Raw genomic sequence first — 17100 nt, 5'->3', positions numbered from 1 at the left:
AACGTCTGAGGAATACTCAGAGTCTTTCCAAGGGTGGGGTGTTACTTTAAGGTGTTAGTTAGCCCTCCCTGGAAACTTTCAGATATCTCCCTATTTAAATATTTACCGGCTTTAAAAGCAGCATCGTAAATGAGTAAAATTAATCTACCTCTTTGTCAATAAGTGTATTTGCCATCAGATGTTTATATTGTTATTTATATTAATCTATCAGTTAATATTTAGAGAGACATGCATTGACATATATATATATATATATATATATATATATATATATATATATATATATATATATATATATTGATATATATATATATATATATATATATATATATATATATATATTGTGGATTGATTTTGGTGTGAGATTTCAGGGTGATCGCTCACAGGAAACCAACCTTGTATGGGTGACCATGACTAGTAAGTACATCTTGGCTGATCATGCCGATACGGAAACCATTTTACCACGTTTAAGTATCCACACTCAAGAGTGATGTGTGTGTCTTTATAAATATATATATATATATATATATATATATATATATAAATATATATATATATATATATAAATATATATATATATATATATATATATATATATATATATATATATATATATATATTAAAGACCCCAACCTGTGATATTGAATAAAGACTAATAAATTTAAAATACAGAGGTAACGAATTTACGTCAGTATAAATTTTTCAATGCTTAGAGATTAGAGATGAAAAGAGAGAGAAAGAGATGAGGAGAGAAGGAAGATAGCAGGATAAGTTTATTCGTAATGAATCTTATGATGAATTAGCGAGTTAATTTTCTTCCTATCTTCTTCCCAACTTCTTTAATGAGGAAAACCTTTCTCAATGTGATTATGAACCAAGTTTATTTCCTCCAGCACTTATTACTTCTTGCAAAATTGAAAAATCACTAAGTGTGTCATATAAGGACCAATATTCACACACGCTCACACATACACACACACATTTATATGTATATATATATATATATATATATATGCATATATTTGTATATATATATATATATATATATATATATATATATATATATATATATATATATATATATATGTATATATATATATATATATATATATATATATATATAAGCGTGTGTGTGTTTGTATATATATGAAAGTATGAAACGTCCTTATTATAAAAGTAATATCCTTATTTGAAAAGGACTACATTTATTACAAACTAATATATTCTCTCTACAAAAATTTTGCCCAGCCTTGATTTTCCATATAAGATATTTTCACAATCCCTCTTAACAAGCTACCTGTACCATAGTTACTCATCACCCACAGTTTGTCCTAAAATAAGGTATATTATGAAACTTTTCACTTTCATCACGTTACATGTATCCCACAACTTGATTGCCTTTTCATCAACATCCCCATTTGCCTTTCTAAGCTTCCAAAGATATTATAGAAGAATACTTAATACCACAGCAACTCAATATAGGTCATGCTTCTTTTGCTTGTATTTATCTTTCAAGCTGAAAGGTTAAAATCTAATTGCAAAATCTAAATGTTGAAAGGTTTCTCGTGGATGTTTGTCTCTCTCATGGTATGATCTTTGCCAGGTTATTAAAACTTTACCCCTTAAACGTGGACCGCTGTGGAAAACGATTGAAAGCTTTTAGGAAAGCAAAATACCTACTAATTTACATTGCGAATGTTATTTTAAAAAATAGAATGGTATAATTTCATAATTTGCCGTTTTTTTCTGGATTATTACTCATATCATTGTAAGTCATATATAATCTTTTATTTTCTCCAAATTTTATAGTGTAATACTCTCAAACCAATTATTTGTCAACTAAATTTTAACATTTAACTTATAAAAAGTTAAATTCCCAGATCAACAAGAATAATGGTTTCAAGACTCGCCTTCAAAATAGGGTATAATTACAGGAAATAATTAAGCCGAGAAAACTTCTAATTAAAAGTTTTATTCACTGCCAAGTGGTAAACAAGTGTCTATGCCTTGAAATTATGTACCACATAATCTTTCAGGTAGTCAGATTGGATACAACTTAACCTCAATGTTAATGTTTAAATTAAATTAAATTGATGTTTAAATTTTAACGTTTAAATTCGGCACATCAAATATTTTCCATTGCGAAAAATGCTCTCTTGAACTTATTTTGTTTTATTTTAAGCAACATAAATATACACCAGTCTCGTGAGAGATAGTTTATAGTTTATTATATGTCTGAAACTTCCGAAATATATACAGAGACTATTTTGTACTTTATATGAAGCCGTATTGTATTTCCCTGCCCAATTACTGTACAGTATATCCTTCAGTCCACCCTACGCTATCTCCCTTTCATCAACTGACATTATTTTGAGCTTACTGATGCGTTGCTATTGTGTAAACAAAAGCTACATTCTGACTAACAACATCAGGGAAAGTATTTATATTATGGGACGTCCACAAAATATTAATCGAAAAGAATTCCCATAATGTGTGCCATATTTCAACAATATAAATTTTTTTTTTTTATATGGCGTTCTATTGTTTATGATGATGCTCGACTGCTTTTATTATATGGCAGATTTCCTGAAATTATATGACAAAACATTTCTTGAAAGACACTTTTACGTCGGTTTCTTATCTTGGGAGCCTGTCAGAAATTATTTTATGGATAGGTATTTTAAAAGCCAATGTTTCTTTAAAAAACTTTGATAATATGACATTATAACGAGTGAATAAAGCATTTCAGGATTGAGCATAATGGTGCTCTTGTATTACATTGTTGCTCTGCATTCATTAGCCCCTGGCACTAAAGGTATGAACGGAACCTCTGGGTGGAAATAATTATGAAAGCTTTTCAAAAAGGATAACGTTTTAAATCACAATCATCTTGCTGAAGCAGAGGAATCGCATTATTCGAAGAATCTGTGCTGGAAAACAATGGCTCTGAATGGTTTATAAAATAAAAGCATGAAAACAATGGTAAAATAATGAATTGAAAATGGGTCATTAATTCCATTAACTGTATTAATAGAAAACCTAATGAGCTATTCCAATCTTTTTGAATAGAGACAGTTGCCAAATGAAACAAATGCATTTTCCATTTTGTGTTTAGGTGAAGCTTCTCTTAAATTTCAAAGCATCTGGACTTTGTTTACTGGTGGGGACCCCAGTGGTAAACGTATATAAAAATATTAGTTGGTAGGTTTTTATAAAAATACGTTTACCTTCAAAATAAAAATACCTTTATTAATCAACTGTAAGTTATGTATGTGTGTATATATATATATATATATATATATATATATATATATATATATCTGTGTGTGTGTGTATTTTGTATACAGGTGTGTGTGTATGTGTATGCATATTCTTATCCCTATAAAGTATATACCTATAAATATTTACATATGTGCATATTTACGTATATACATACATGCATGTATAAACATACACGTGCGCGCGCACACACACACACTCATATATATATATATATATATATATATATATATATATATATGATAATTTTTTACAAATTTAGATGTGTTTTATTCATATTCAAATAAGCTATATATTTTGATACATTAATGTCTGGATTCTCCTACCGACCTTAGGATCAGAGTCCCAAAGCGAAACCACTCAAAGACAAAAGCATCTGACTGGCCGAGAATCGAACCCCGGTCTAGGATACTTGTATGACAGTGATCGGACCATTTAGCCTCGAAGAAAGATAAAAAAGTCTATAAAAATTCTTCTGTACGTATACATGTCGAATTAAGGTTTTTTTTTTTGTACTTGTGTGTGATACACGAGCGGCACAGTCCACTAATGCACTATACTTCTATTTGTGTTCTTATTTCCTTTCCCCACTGGGTTATTTCTCCTGTTGGAACCCTTAGGCCTTTAGCATCTTGCTTTTCGAACTAGGGTTATAGCTTAGCATATATATATATATATATATATATATATATATATATATATTTATGTATATATGTTTATGTATATGTGTGTGTATGTATGTGTTATCTTTTCATTTGGCACTCGCTGTCTAGGGAAATAGATTGATATTGTGAATAGCATAATTATACATGCATATATTTGAAAGAATATACCAGATGTGTTTTTATATCTCTATATGAGCGTAAATAAACGCAAAAATCCACTATAATAGATAGCCAGCTTGCTGCTAAATACTCGCATTGTAGATAAAACAGTGCAAAACTATTGATTAAAATTAATGTATTTATTAAAGTCAATCAGATATTGACGAGTGGTTGTAAATGGATTTAGTTTGGGATTAATCAGGCATTTGATTAAATCTAACAATTCTCTTTATATTAATCAGGTCACTACGATACTTCGAACACACTTCACTGCGCTTGAAGGAAATTTAATTCATGTTGACGGATCTCATTTGCTGACAGTATATGAGATTGTTCATTAGAAATATTGAGTTACTGAATTTGTAATGGATCAACACACACATTTGCTCTGATTCACTGATGTTCTTCCAGGCATTCAATAAGATTTACCAATATATTTTGGCCAAATTGTTTCAACATTCTAATGTTTACTTAAAATAATTTCATGGATCTTTTCAATTGTTTTTTAAAATGATTGATTTATGACCGGGTATTATTATTATTATTATTATTATTATTATTATTATTATTATTATTATTATTCTAAAATTTCATAAGTTACTAGAATGACAACACACCATTTAACAATTAAGAAAACCACCAGTGACAGGGAAATTGAAGTATAGAATTGATGAGAATATGTTTTTTTATATCAATCATATAGTAATACAAGTTTGTATATGGGTTTATAAAGATGGTATCACAATTCCTACAACTGGCATTAACGCAATTATACATAAATGGCGCTCACGAGAAGTGTATTTTTGCATATGATTAAAGCATTATCTCTTTACATTAAAGGACTACCTGTAAAATTCAATACGCTAGCATTATCTAAATAAACTTAGATTGATTCAATACATAAAGAAAAAAAGATGTACAAAAACATAGTTTCTGAATGTACTGAAGTCATTCTCTTTTCTTAATCATTTATTAGCGTGACTGAAGTTCCTAAATAAACAAGACATGTGAGCTCTCTTTGCGTGTATTCCTATTTTCATTATTCTCAATGACCTACAGTTCAACTAAGAATTTTCTTGGTTTGTTGTTCTATATGTGATATAAACATTGTCAATGACTCTCCTTTTCTCACATAATACAGCACAGTATGTATAATCTCTGTTGTCATCTTTGACATAATTTTTTCAACTTCTATTTGGGTTTCTTAATTAATAGCAATTTTATTATTCACCTTTCAGGATGTTGTCATCCTTGACATTATTTTTTCAACTTCTATTTGGGTTTCTTAATTGATAGCAATTTTATTATTCACCTCTCAGGATGTTGTCATCCTTGACATTATTTTTTCAACTTCTATTTGGGTTTCTTAATTGATAGCAATTTTATTATTCACCTCTCAGGATGTTGTCATCCTTGACATTATTTTTTCAACTTCTATTTGGGTTTCTTAATTGATAGCAATTTTATTATTCACCTCTCAGGATGTTGTCATCCTTGACATTATTTTTTCAACTTCTATTTGGGTTTCTTAATTGATAGCAATTTTATTATTCACCTCTCAGGATGTTGTCATCCTTGACATTATTTTTTCAACTTCTATTTGGGTTTCTTAATTGATAGCAATTTTATTATTCACCTCTCAGGATGTTGTCATCCTTGACATTATTTTTTCAACTTCTATTTGGTTTTCTTAATTGATAGCAATTTTATTATTCACCTCTCAGGAGATTTCTTAGTTGAACTGTAGGATTTTGTTTGAGAAATATCATCCTATACCTAAAAAATATGCTCTATATACAGTTACTGTATATATTTATTTGCTAAATTTACCATATACGAATTATACCTGACTTTAATGATTTGGGGACAAATTTCATTCACATACAATTTATGTGCAATACTGATATATCTTAATAAACCACGCGAATTCAGATAAAACCACGCGAATTCAGATAATTTTATAAGCACAGGAAGATAGTTGATTCCTCTGCTAATAAAAGATTGCCTTGATTTAATTGTTTGGCTTTAGCATGGAACATTATGTATTTCACTTACATATTCGTCGTTGTCGATATATTCCTAACTTGGTCTTGAAAGCTATTAACATCCTTATATAATATTCTTACTATACCTACAATATTTGTAAAAAACATCAAATTATAAACCTTTCTTTAACCTCCTTAATATAATTTTACTTACAATAGTATTAAATGATTTTTACCAAAACAAATTTGAAAATATGAAATTGTCTCTATGTATCAATTCTTCTAATGAAAAGAAATTTATATGTTCATTAATTCATAAATAATTCAAATTCTTCTATAACTATTTCTTTCGTGTATCTTCCCTAAGTAGGTAAGTGAAATATCCCTTTCTCTGGTAACAGGCACTTCATAAAAAAAAGAAAAAAAAATCTTAATGTATAGTTTTGTTATTCTGCATAAATGTCAGTCTCACGGGCAATGTTTATGTGATAGTTCACTGTGCTCTTGCTGAATTATGCGTTGTGAATCAAAACATCTTTTTCTTCAAGGTTTCTTCCAAAGCCATTTGCAATGTTTTCAAAACAGTTCTTGATTATTGTTTGTCTTGTTATCCGTTAATACCTGATGCGCTATTGCAGTCTTTGAAGTAGTTGTGTGGGTTTTTTTATTTATTTATTTTTTTTTATTGTTAACTTTACGTAAAATTGAACTCGTATTTAGGTAATTCTTTTATCCATATTGACATCCTATTCACCCTCATTTTATAGCTGCCTCCAATGTAATATTTACGTTCTTATTGCTTGTAAAGTCCACCTTATTGATGTTTCTCCTTAACGTTTATTTATTGTTTGTAATTTATATTATTGGATGAGTTGGAGTTGACATAGTTTGTATATTTCATTTCTTATATCATACGCCTAGTTAATCCTAATCTTTCAGGAGATTTATATTAAATCATAAGGGAAGGAGGCGGCATTATTAAAGTTAGTTCATCTATAAATAATAGATTCAAACAACAATTACAAAATTTGTTTCAACATTAGCTCACTCGTCACACTATTTCTCTGTTTTGATAACCACGTTAGTTAACATGCTAACTCGCCCTATTCGACAAAAATGCTGATGGCACACAATCTCATCAGACAGGGAGCTGATAAAGCTATGCCTCTGACTTGTGCCTGATCAATGAAACACTGTTTGTTGATGGTTAGATACATTAACCAAATCGTTGGAAGGAAAAAAAAAGGAAAATTCTAGGTAAAAACATGTATAAAATTGAGTCCTGATACTCCAATGTTACGAAGTACAATAAACAAACTCATTGATTTGATAAAGCCATAGAAATTCGTTCGTTGAAATCGTATCTTATTATGGTTTCTGCGAACTTTAGAAAAAAAGTGATAGAGGTCAAGATAAATTCGTTGCAAAAGTTTGTATGTAGCATATTAGAAAATACCTATTATAGCAGATATGGTATATAATTAGGAAAATTTATAGTTCTTATAGCAGACCTCTAAGCCAAGCGTTAATCCACATTGGCTCACAAGTTCACGATGAAAACATAAGCAGTATTGATAACTTTGATACCAACTTTTGATCCATCAAAAAAATATAGAAAATGAATTGAATTTTGATATTGTAAAAGCTATCTACTACAATAAGAGATTTACTCGAGATGAGCTGGAATTTGCATTATCGAATTGTAGTTCAACGGCCCTGAGGAAGGATAATATATTTTTTGATGTGAAAGGAAATCTAGCCTACTTTGCCTAAGGCTTGTTTCTTGGAGTTTTATAATCATCTTTGGACTGAATATCTGTTCCCAAAATCATGTAAACATGTTATAGTAGCTTTCACGTCAGAGTATCCTTTTATAACCTTTAAGATTTGGTTTACGCTACACTATCCTCAAACAGAACGAGTCGGTTCTCAGTACCTACTGAAGAATTAGTATTTAATTCTGAACCAGAAGCCATTTTATTACCAATTACCATTGATAAAAAATATAAATTAACACTTAAATTTTATATTTATGCTAACACATTAGATCCAAATGGTATTGCAAATTAAAGAGAACATTTATGAAATTTACTCAAACGGGATAAATATTAAATATGATGGAGCCTGACCTTGTTGGATTGATGATAAGGAAACGCATATTCTAGTGCAAAATCTGTAAAACCTTTAGCACTACTTGACAATAAACTTTACTTAATGGATTATGTAATCACAATAAAAGCTGATATATTTACTAAAGTGTAAGTTGTATGGAAGAAGGGATTATAAAATAGTTGTGTTGAAACAGAAAGAAAAAAAAGAATAATGTTAGAACAATTCAGTGGTCATAGGATACTAAACCATTTCTTTTTATTGATTTAATTGTTCAGTTAGTTCTTTGTATATGTGCCTTAAGATTTTTCACAATTTCAATTATCCTTGACCATACCATTCTGTACATGGTTCTACTGTAGGTCTCCAAATAATTCTAACAATCTTGCCTTCTCCTTTACAATGCTCAATACTACACTGCATTCTAGAAACATGCTAAGTATTTTTTCATAATTTCCATATGACAGACTTATTTAATCTAAATATGTTCTACATTCTATTCATTACTTCTCATATAGTTTAATTTCTTCCGTATTTCCTTTGTCCACTGGGATGTTTTTAATGATGTAACCATATTGCTTGTGGCATCCTGCTTTTCGCACTATGAATGTAACATAGCTTATAATAATAATAATAATAATAATAATAATAATAATAATAATAATAATAATTTGCACTCAAAAGGAGATATCTTTCACGTGAGTGAATATGACGAGATGTTAACTCTTAAACAAGTTATATGGAATGCTTCATTTTAGGAAAAAAAAAATGTTTGGACAGAAAACTGTTTGACATTTTCTCCGCTTTTAAGATTCATACGTTTCTAAGAAGTACTGGTTTGTTGAACACAATTATATCTTTTAACAGCATTCATAAAATTTTTTTTTTCTATAACTCTTAAGAAAGATACAATTATTACTTCCCGAATTTATCCTTCTCTCTAGTTACGGTTCACTTTCCCTTTTGCCTACACATACACTGAATAGTCTGGCCTATTCTTTACAGATTCTCCTCTGTCCTCATTCACCTGACAACACTGAGATTACTAAACAATTCTTCTTCACCCAAGGGGTTAACTACCGCACTGTAATAGTCCAATGGCTACTTTCCTCTTGGTAAGGGTAGAAGGGACTCTTTAGCTATGGTAAGCAGCTCTTCTAGGAGAAGGACACTCCAAAATCAAACCATTGTTCTCTAGTCTTAGGTAGTGCCATAGCCTCTGTACCATGGTCTTCCACTGTCTTGGGTTAGAGTTCTCTTGCTTGAAGGTACACTCGGGCACACTATTCTATCTCGTTTCTCTTCCTCTTTTTTTGTTAAAGTTTCCATAGTTTAGATGGGAAATATTTGTTTAAATGTCATTGTTCTTAAAATATATTATTTTCCTTGTTTCCTTTCCTCACTGGGCTATTTTTCCTGTTGGGGCCCCTGGGCTTATAGCATCCTGCTTTTCCAACTAGGGTTGTAGCTTATCAAGTAATAATAATAATGATAATAATAATAATAATAATAATAATAATAATAATAATAATAATAATAATAATACTGGTCAACCCTGTAAAAGTCAAGTTTAACCCTTTGAGTTGGATAATATCCCTTTTAATCAATAATAATAGACGATTCCTAAATACAATTGTTAAAATTAATTTGATATAATTCCACATATGAGACTTTTGGTCAGTTCTCTAAGACTGTAAGTTAGTGCCATGAAACAATAGTATGTGAAAAAATTGTCCTTATAGTAAAGTTAACTACAGTTATAAAAGAGGACAAGTCACACTCAGGCGCACTTCTATATTTTTTCCTAATTTCCGTTTCTCACTGAGCTATTTTTCTTCTTGTAGCCCTTGGACTTATAGCATCCTGCTTTGCCAATTAGGGTTGTGGTTTAGATAGTAATAATGATGATGGTAATGATAATAATAATGTCAATGATAATAATAATAATAATAGTAATGATAATGTTAATGATAATAAATAGTTAGAGTAATAATAATAGTAATATTAACTAAAACAACAACAACAAAAACAAAAATATCAACAACAATAATGATAATAATAATAATATTAATAAAAAATAATGATAATAATAATAGTGATAATAATAATAATGATAATAATAATAATAATGTCATTTTCATCTGCGTTCACGCAGTCATAAAGATGTATAATCATAGTAGCAAAGGTATAGTATTAATAAATTGCTTCTTGTAGCCCAATAGCGTATTTATTTACTGTTTCGGGAAGTCGGATGTGAGGATGATTATTCGTATCAGTCAGGGACCTTGTAGTAATATCTCGGTGGTTATTTTCTTTTCAGCAGTTTTTCTTCCTCCAATTTTTGTATGGATTATATTTATTGTAATATGTGTTTTTTTCCTAGAGATTTTTAGTGTTTTTATTAACCTGCTTCATCAAGATGCCGCAAAATTTCCATATATATATACAATATATATGTATGATTTTAGGCACATTATTCCTTAGCAACATAATAAAATGCCACTCAGTCACACAAAATGCCTGCCTCTGAGAAATTATCACCAATAGAATGTTAAATGGTTATATCAAATGTAAGCAATTATATAGTGAAGTACAATATGAAATGATAATCACTCAAAAAGCTGGTTTTATAACTATACTTTAGATAAGATTCGTGAAACATAATTTCACATTTGCAAGAAAAATTTTAGTTTTACTATGTTGAATGCATTGTGTGTTAAGGTTTTATTTCGCTTCTTGCATGAGGGAATATTCTGATGAATGAATAATCTCACCATTAATAACGATAGGAAGTGAATGATATATTTCGAACAATCACAGCAAAATCAATTGGTGATTATCTGTTGGCATGTTATTATCGTTTGTAACGAAAAATGAAAATGCTAAAAATTATTTTCCATAACTATTCAACTAAGGTTTTTACCTCTTAGGCATAGAAAATATTGTTGTTATCAGTCTTCAGTTATTGTCATCTGAGATGGCCGAAGAAAAAACTATTACAGATTATAACGATTCACGGAGGGGGTCTGGGATATTTATTCGCCGAACAAATGACAGAGAATGTTGTGATATATATCCGTGAATCTTTAGTCTTCTATATATAAAAGACTTTCTGTCATACTTTGGGTATAATTATATTTGACCTCCTAATCTATAATACCGTGGTAGGCAGAATATCTTAGCAATCCATGTTTCCCAGCAGTTATATAAGCGGATGAGCAACTTGATGGAGTAACAAAAACTTTTGTTGTGGACGAAATGCTCCCCCTTAAATCTCGATGAAGTCACTGGAAGCAGGATGACGGATTGGGTTTAAGGCGATGGAAAAACTATCACTTCGGCTTTTACTCCTGATGGCTGGCGGTTGATTTTACTAGAATTAGTATAGTCCGGCAGGGGTCATTTGCCTTAATTAGATAGTCACTGCACATCACTAGGACCTGGATAACCTTAAATGTATCTAGCCAATTAATCCTTTATGTATTTAGTCAGTGACTGGAGAGAATATTTAGGCAGTAAAGCAGATGAGGCTGACAAAGCTGTGAATGCAGGAAGTGGCTATGGTGTAAGAATTGCTCATGGAATTATTAATTAAATCTTGACTGGGGCAAAGAAGAAACATAATCCCATCGAAAAGAGTGATGGTTATGTTTTAGCAACAGAAGATGAAGAAAGGCAACGTTGAATGGACACTTAAGTAGGAGATATGATGGGAATAATTTGATTGATTTACCGGAAACTGATGAAGAATTTGATGTGCCCATGAATAACTGCTGAGATGATACCTTGCCGAAAATAAAGCGACTCCCATACTACTTACAAGACTATTTTGTAGAATATGGCACGAAGAGGCAAAACTGGATGAATGGGAGTTAAGAGTGTTGGTGAAAGTAGCAAAAAAAAAAGTAGACCTGACTGATCGCAATAATTCCAGAGGCATAACACTCGTCAGTTGTTATGAAAATATATAGTATGCTTATTCTAAAGAGAATTTCAGGAAGTTCTTCCATTGTTCTTCACTTTAGTGCTGCCTTTCAATGTGTTAATCATAGGGCCTCTGTTTTCAATCCTAAACAGATGGGAATATCTTTTTGCTAGATACTGGTACCTGCTGTTCCTTTCTGCCTCGTTCCCTTACAAGGGCACAACCATGCCTTTCCAAGACTGCTGATGTTTGCCTGGTGGCTACCAATAGATCTATTATCCCTACCCATGGTTGCAAGATGCTGACGCCAACGTTTGTGGCAGTTAAGTACTGGTAGAATTTCCTTATCAACAATGTTACACTTCCTCTCATCAATGCAAATATCCTCGCCCATATCCACTTCCCGGTTGATGTTACATATTGCTGCTTTGTTACTCGTCTGCAACTTTCTCACCTGGTTTTTCCAACTTTACTCTCTACACCAGCTCGCACACAGATGCCAGCGCTCACCTCCGCACTTTATATCCAGACATATTTCGGCCAGAAATACACTAGACACCCACGGTTCCAACCAAGCATGGTATCTATTACCATATCAAGACAACAGAACCTCATTGTTTAAACAATATTGAAAATTTTTGAACCAGATCATTTAGCAGGTGCTAAAGGCACATTTTTTCAAAGGCCGCTCATGAATGGCAGAGGCAAGGGTCAGTGCCATTGCCCTATCAAGCAGGACAATGCCCTAGATACTGACCATATATACATATGATCAGTGCCTAAGCCCCCTCTCCACCCAAGCTACGACCAAGGAGGGCCAGCCAATGGCTGCTGATGACTCAGCAGATAGACCTATAGGCTCCCGCAAACCCCCATCCTAAGATTATAAGGATGGTGAGGTTGCAGCGACCAAAGAAACTGACGAGTTTCAGCGTGACTTGAACCCCAGTCTGGTGTTCACCAGTCAGGGATGTTACCACATCTGCCACTACAACACTAAATTGAAGGAATGGGATTTTGTCAAATGCCCTCTAACCCATGCTCGTTTCCCCTGCACATCATCTTCAAGATGGATGTATCCCTACATTTTTTTTGGTGATTACAGGCATTTTAACATGCAGATGGAACCAGACCACTAACCCCTCCTCAATATCACCAACACCACCACCTACCTTCACAGTGCTAAAATAATCTCAATCCTCGCCCTCCTGAAGAGGCATTATCAGGTATCCTGGAACCAAGAATACATCCCCAAGATAGCCATCACTACTTAAGTTTGCTTGCATACATTCAATTACTTCTGCAGTGGGTTTTGAAATAACACGGCTACATTTCAGTGGCTCATGGGTGGCTTCTTAGGAAACCTCCTCTTTTGAGTGTGCTACATAGGTGACATACTAATATTTTTGCCCTCCAAGAGGCCCACCCATACATTGTCCTCGACTGCCTGTAGCAGAATAGCCTTTTAATCAGGTATGACAAGTGTACCTGTTGTACCAAGGAAGTACCATTCTTTCTTTATCGCTTTACTTCGGAGAGCTCTCTCCCATTCCCTGAGAAGGTATCAGCTGTACAGAAATTCTCGACGCCCTCGACTATCATAGCACTACAGGAGTTCTTGAACATGGTGAACTATTATTACTGGTTCTTTTCAGCTATCATCACCTGGTCCTCCCATCGGGTCTGACATCTCTGACATTTCTTGATACAAGTGTACAATTCAAAACATCATAGGTGAACTGAATTCAGTTGCTGACGCCTTGTCAAGAAACACTCTTCTGTGACGTAATTATTGGTTGACTACATCCTTGGATTTCTGCCCCCATGCGCCAACATATATTTGAATTTATCAATGGTTCCTCGCACATCTCGCGCCAATCTGTTACTCAGCTACTGAAGTTGAAGTTCCTATGCATAATTTTACTAAAGATGCCAAGTATTGGGCCTGAACCTGTATTTCATGTCAAACTGGTTCAACATATAAATTCAGTAGTTGGTATTTTTCATCAACCACAGCGTTGTTTTGACCACATTCATGTTGAAGTGATGGGCACCCTCCCCACATCACAAGGACACTATTACTCTTCCATAGTCATTGATCGCTCCACTCTCTGGGCTGAAGCCATCCTCATACAAGGTGTAACATCTGTCTCATCTGCTGCTGCCATACTTTCTGGATGGATAGCAAGATTCAGCATCCCAGAGCTTATCACTCCCAATAAGAGTGCCACTTCCACCTCTCAATTGTGGACATCGTTAGGCCATCTTCTTGGTATCATCCAACATCAGACTACTACTTACAATCCCGCAGCCAAATGAATGATGGAAGGCATCCGTCATAACCTCCAAGCACCTTTGATGTTCCTCCTCAATCTGTGGTAAAGAGGATTGGATCACCATTTACCGCAATAAACCTGCGTATCTTCTGCAAGATGACCTGCCAAGAATACAGCTCTCTAGGATAGGTTCCCTCTTTCAAATGTGTCAGCTTCATGGTGGGAGCCATGCAATGCACGCATAGCAATTAATTCTCTTATAAATGAGGACGGCTGCCATATCAACGTTTTCTTTGATGCTTCAACCGTTATAGGACTCCACGTAAAGAGATGTTAAATATCACAAGCTAATTTAATCGTTATTATCTTTCAATTGTTATGCTATATAATTTTTGTCTTAATGTCAACCTTATCGACATAAACAGTTTATTGTAATCTTTCAATTGTCATCCTCAGGTGACTCCTTGGGAGCTTATAAATACTTACCTGTATTGTCTTCAAGTAGTTGTTTGCCATTTCCTTTAGCTCTCGTTCCGATCCTGGCATATCTTTTTCCAAATGCTATTTGTGTTCAATGATATATCAGATCCTAAAGGGATAAAATGCCTCATGAAAATATACAGTAGTACATTTGTGTTTATCTATGATTACAGTCTAGAGATGTTAAAAAGACGTTTTTCATTATGAGGATCGCTCAAAAGACCCACATGCATACGCACACGCATACGTGTGTGTGTGTGTGTGTATATATATATATATATATATATATATATATATATATATATATATATATATATATATATATACATATACATATACATATACATATACATATACATATATCTACACCTTTTTCAATAACCTTTTTTTTCAGAGTATTGTGATTTAGAAATTTTTGCACATTTTCATAAATGTCCTTTTTTTACACGTGTACTAAGATTAAAATTATCCATATCTTGATATATAAATTAATTTACTCCTATAAGTTTTGATAATCTTCGATGTGTATAATGATTAATCCTGAAGTCAGAAGACATATTTGTGTATTAGACAATGGGTACCCGGAATGGCGACTCTATCGAGATTACAGATTGGAACGTTAAAAAAAAGAGGAACGATGTAATCTGGAAGGGGACATTAATCAAATACGCATAGAACTAGAAGGCAGGAATAATTTAGCTGAGAAATTGGTCTAGGAAGCCAGGTATATCCCCCTAAGATATTATCTTTGAGCATCCTCTTCAATTAAGATATGTATTTACAACGAACATTTGCAAGCATCATTAGAAGTGAATCCTTAGTAAGTGGGATTAATTTTGATCCTTGCTTCGCTTTACATCAGAAGTTCCATTGCTTTAAAAGCTTGGTACGATCTCTATTACGGCGCTGTTTACGTTGACGATATATTTTACATGTATAATCATCAGTACATTTCTTATGATTGTATAAAGGATATTTTCGAATATATAAAACAGATTCATTTGGTTGGTAGTAACGGCTTAGGAGGACGTGGTGTGAATGTATGCAAACATTGAATAACACTGGTAATTGAAGACCAAGTCTTTTAAATTGGATGTTGATTCTTAGGTAGCTCCATGGTTTTTATTGGAAATCTAAATATGGATTTTGTGATAAAAAAAAAATCACTTGAGTACAGAAAAGGAACCTCTATATGGGTTTCATCAACGATCCTACGCTTTATAAAAAATTCATCTGTGACCTTTATTTTCATTCAGCTACTGGAATACTTTTCCATGAATAAACCGTCTAATAATTCCGCTGAAAAGGATAAAAAACTGTGTGTATTCATTCAGCTATTCCAAACGGTTTTTTATACGCATAGCGTTGTGCCTTTGGGTTTAGGAAATGTTTATCCCAAAAAGAAATAGCAAAAAGGCTAATAAAGAGGAAAAGGAGGGACCTGTTTTTAGGCCAAAATCAAAATGAAACATGCCCATTTTCATAAAAAAATTTTTTTTTTCATTTTCAATTTAGTAATATTTAAGATCTCAGTGTCTAAAAATCCTTCGTGTAGTCTTAGGTTTATGTCCAAATTGGAATAAAATATTTAGGTATAACGGGTAAACATAGCAAATGGTTTTTCTGCTTGAAGGGGGTTGGTAAGTCAGGAGACATTAATCTAAATATAGAAATTTAATGATGAAATATTCTATATCAATGTTATTGCCAACTATATATAATAAGCAGATAAGCAAATTGTTTGGTAAATAAATGTGCAAAAAAGTATGTGATGCTGGGATGGATTTAAATCTTGAAGAATGAACCTTTCATTATCGAAACAACAACAGTCTTTCAACATATTTTAGGATTTTAGGATTTTACACTCAAGTTACCAGAGAGGCGCAATTATCTTTAATGAAGGAAAGAGGGTGAAAAATAAATATATATTTCTAAAAAAAAAAAAAGGCTAATCATGTTATCAAATTAGTTAGGGTATAGCGAAATTGTATATCACCCTAGTTTTTTAATTAACAGGTTCCCTTTGAGGAGGTAGAGCTGTCGGTGGACCTCGCATAGTTAACTGTAAGCATTAAATAAATAGCGTCAACAATGTCCCTAGCTGTCGGGAAACCCTTGATGTTGAAGTTGGCTTCCCCTCCCCCATGCTTGAACCAATTTTATAATTTCACAAATCAAATATTTACATGCACAATGAATTAAATTTCCTACGGTATGCGGTA

General features: G+C 32.4%; 1 protein-coding gene across 1 annotated transcript; it reads left to right on the top strand.

Moving 5' to 3' along the window:
* The first annotated feature begins 13946 nt into the window (after positions 1–13946).
* Positions 13947–14441, top strand: LOC137639339 (uncharacterized). The gene has a single exon (XM_068371621.1). It carries the CDS (start codon positions 13947–13949, stop codon positions 14439–14441), a length of 495 nt encoding a protein of 164 aa, XP_068227722.1.
* The last annotated feature ends 2659 nt before the right edge of the window (positions 14442–17100 follow it).

This window comes from Palaemon carinicauda, chromosome 1 (assembly GCF_036898095.1).
Source record: "Palaemon carinicauda isolate YSFRI2023 chromosome 1, ASM3689809v2, whole genome shotgun sequence".
Lineage (NCBI taxonomy): Eukaryota > Metazoa > Arthropoda > Malacostraca > Decapoda > Palaemonidae > Palaemon > Palaemon carinicauda.
The sequence above is the reverse complement of the archived record's forward strand: the minus strand, read 5'-3'. Positions and strand labels throughout refer to the sequence as shown.

Excerpts from the sequence above, each read along its gene's own strand:
- LOC137639339 (XM_068371621.1), top strand. The coding sequence starts at position 13,947 with ATGCGCCAACATATATTTGAATTTATCAATGGTTCCTCGCACATCTCG.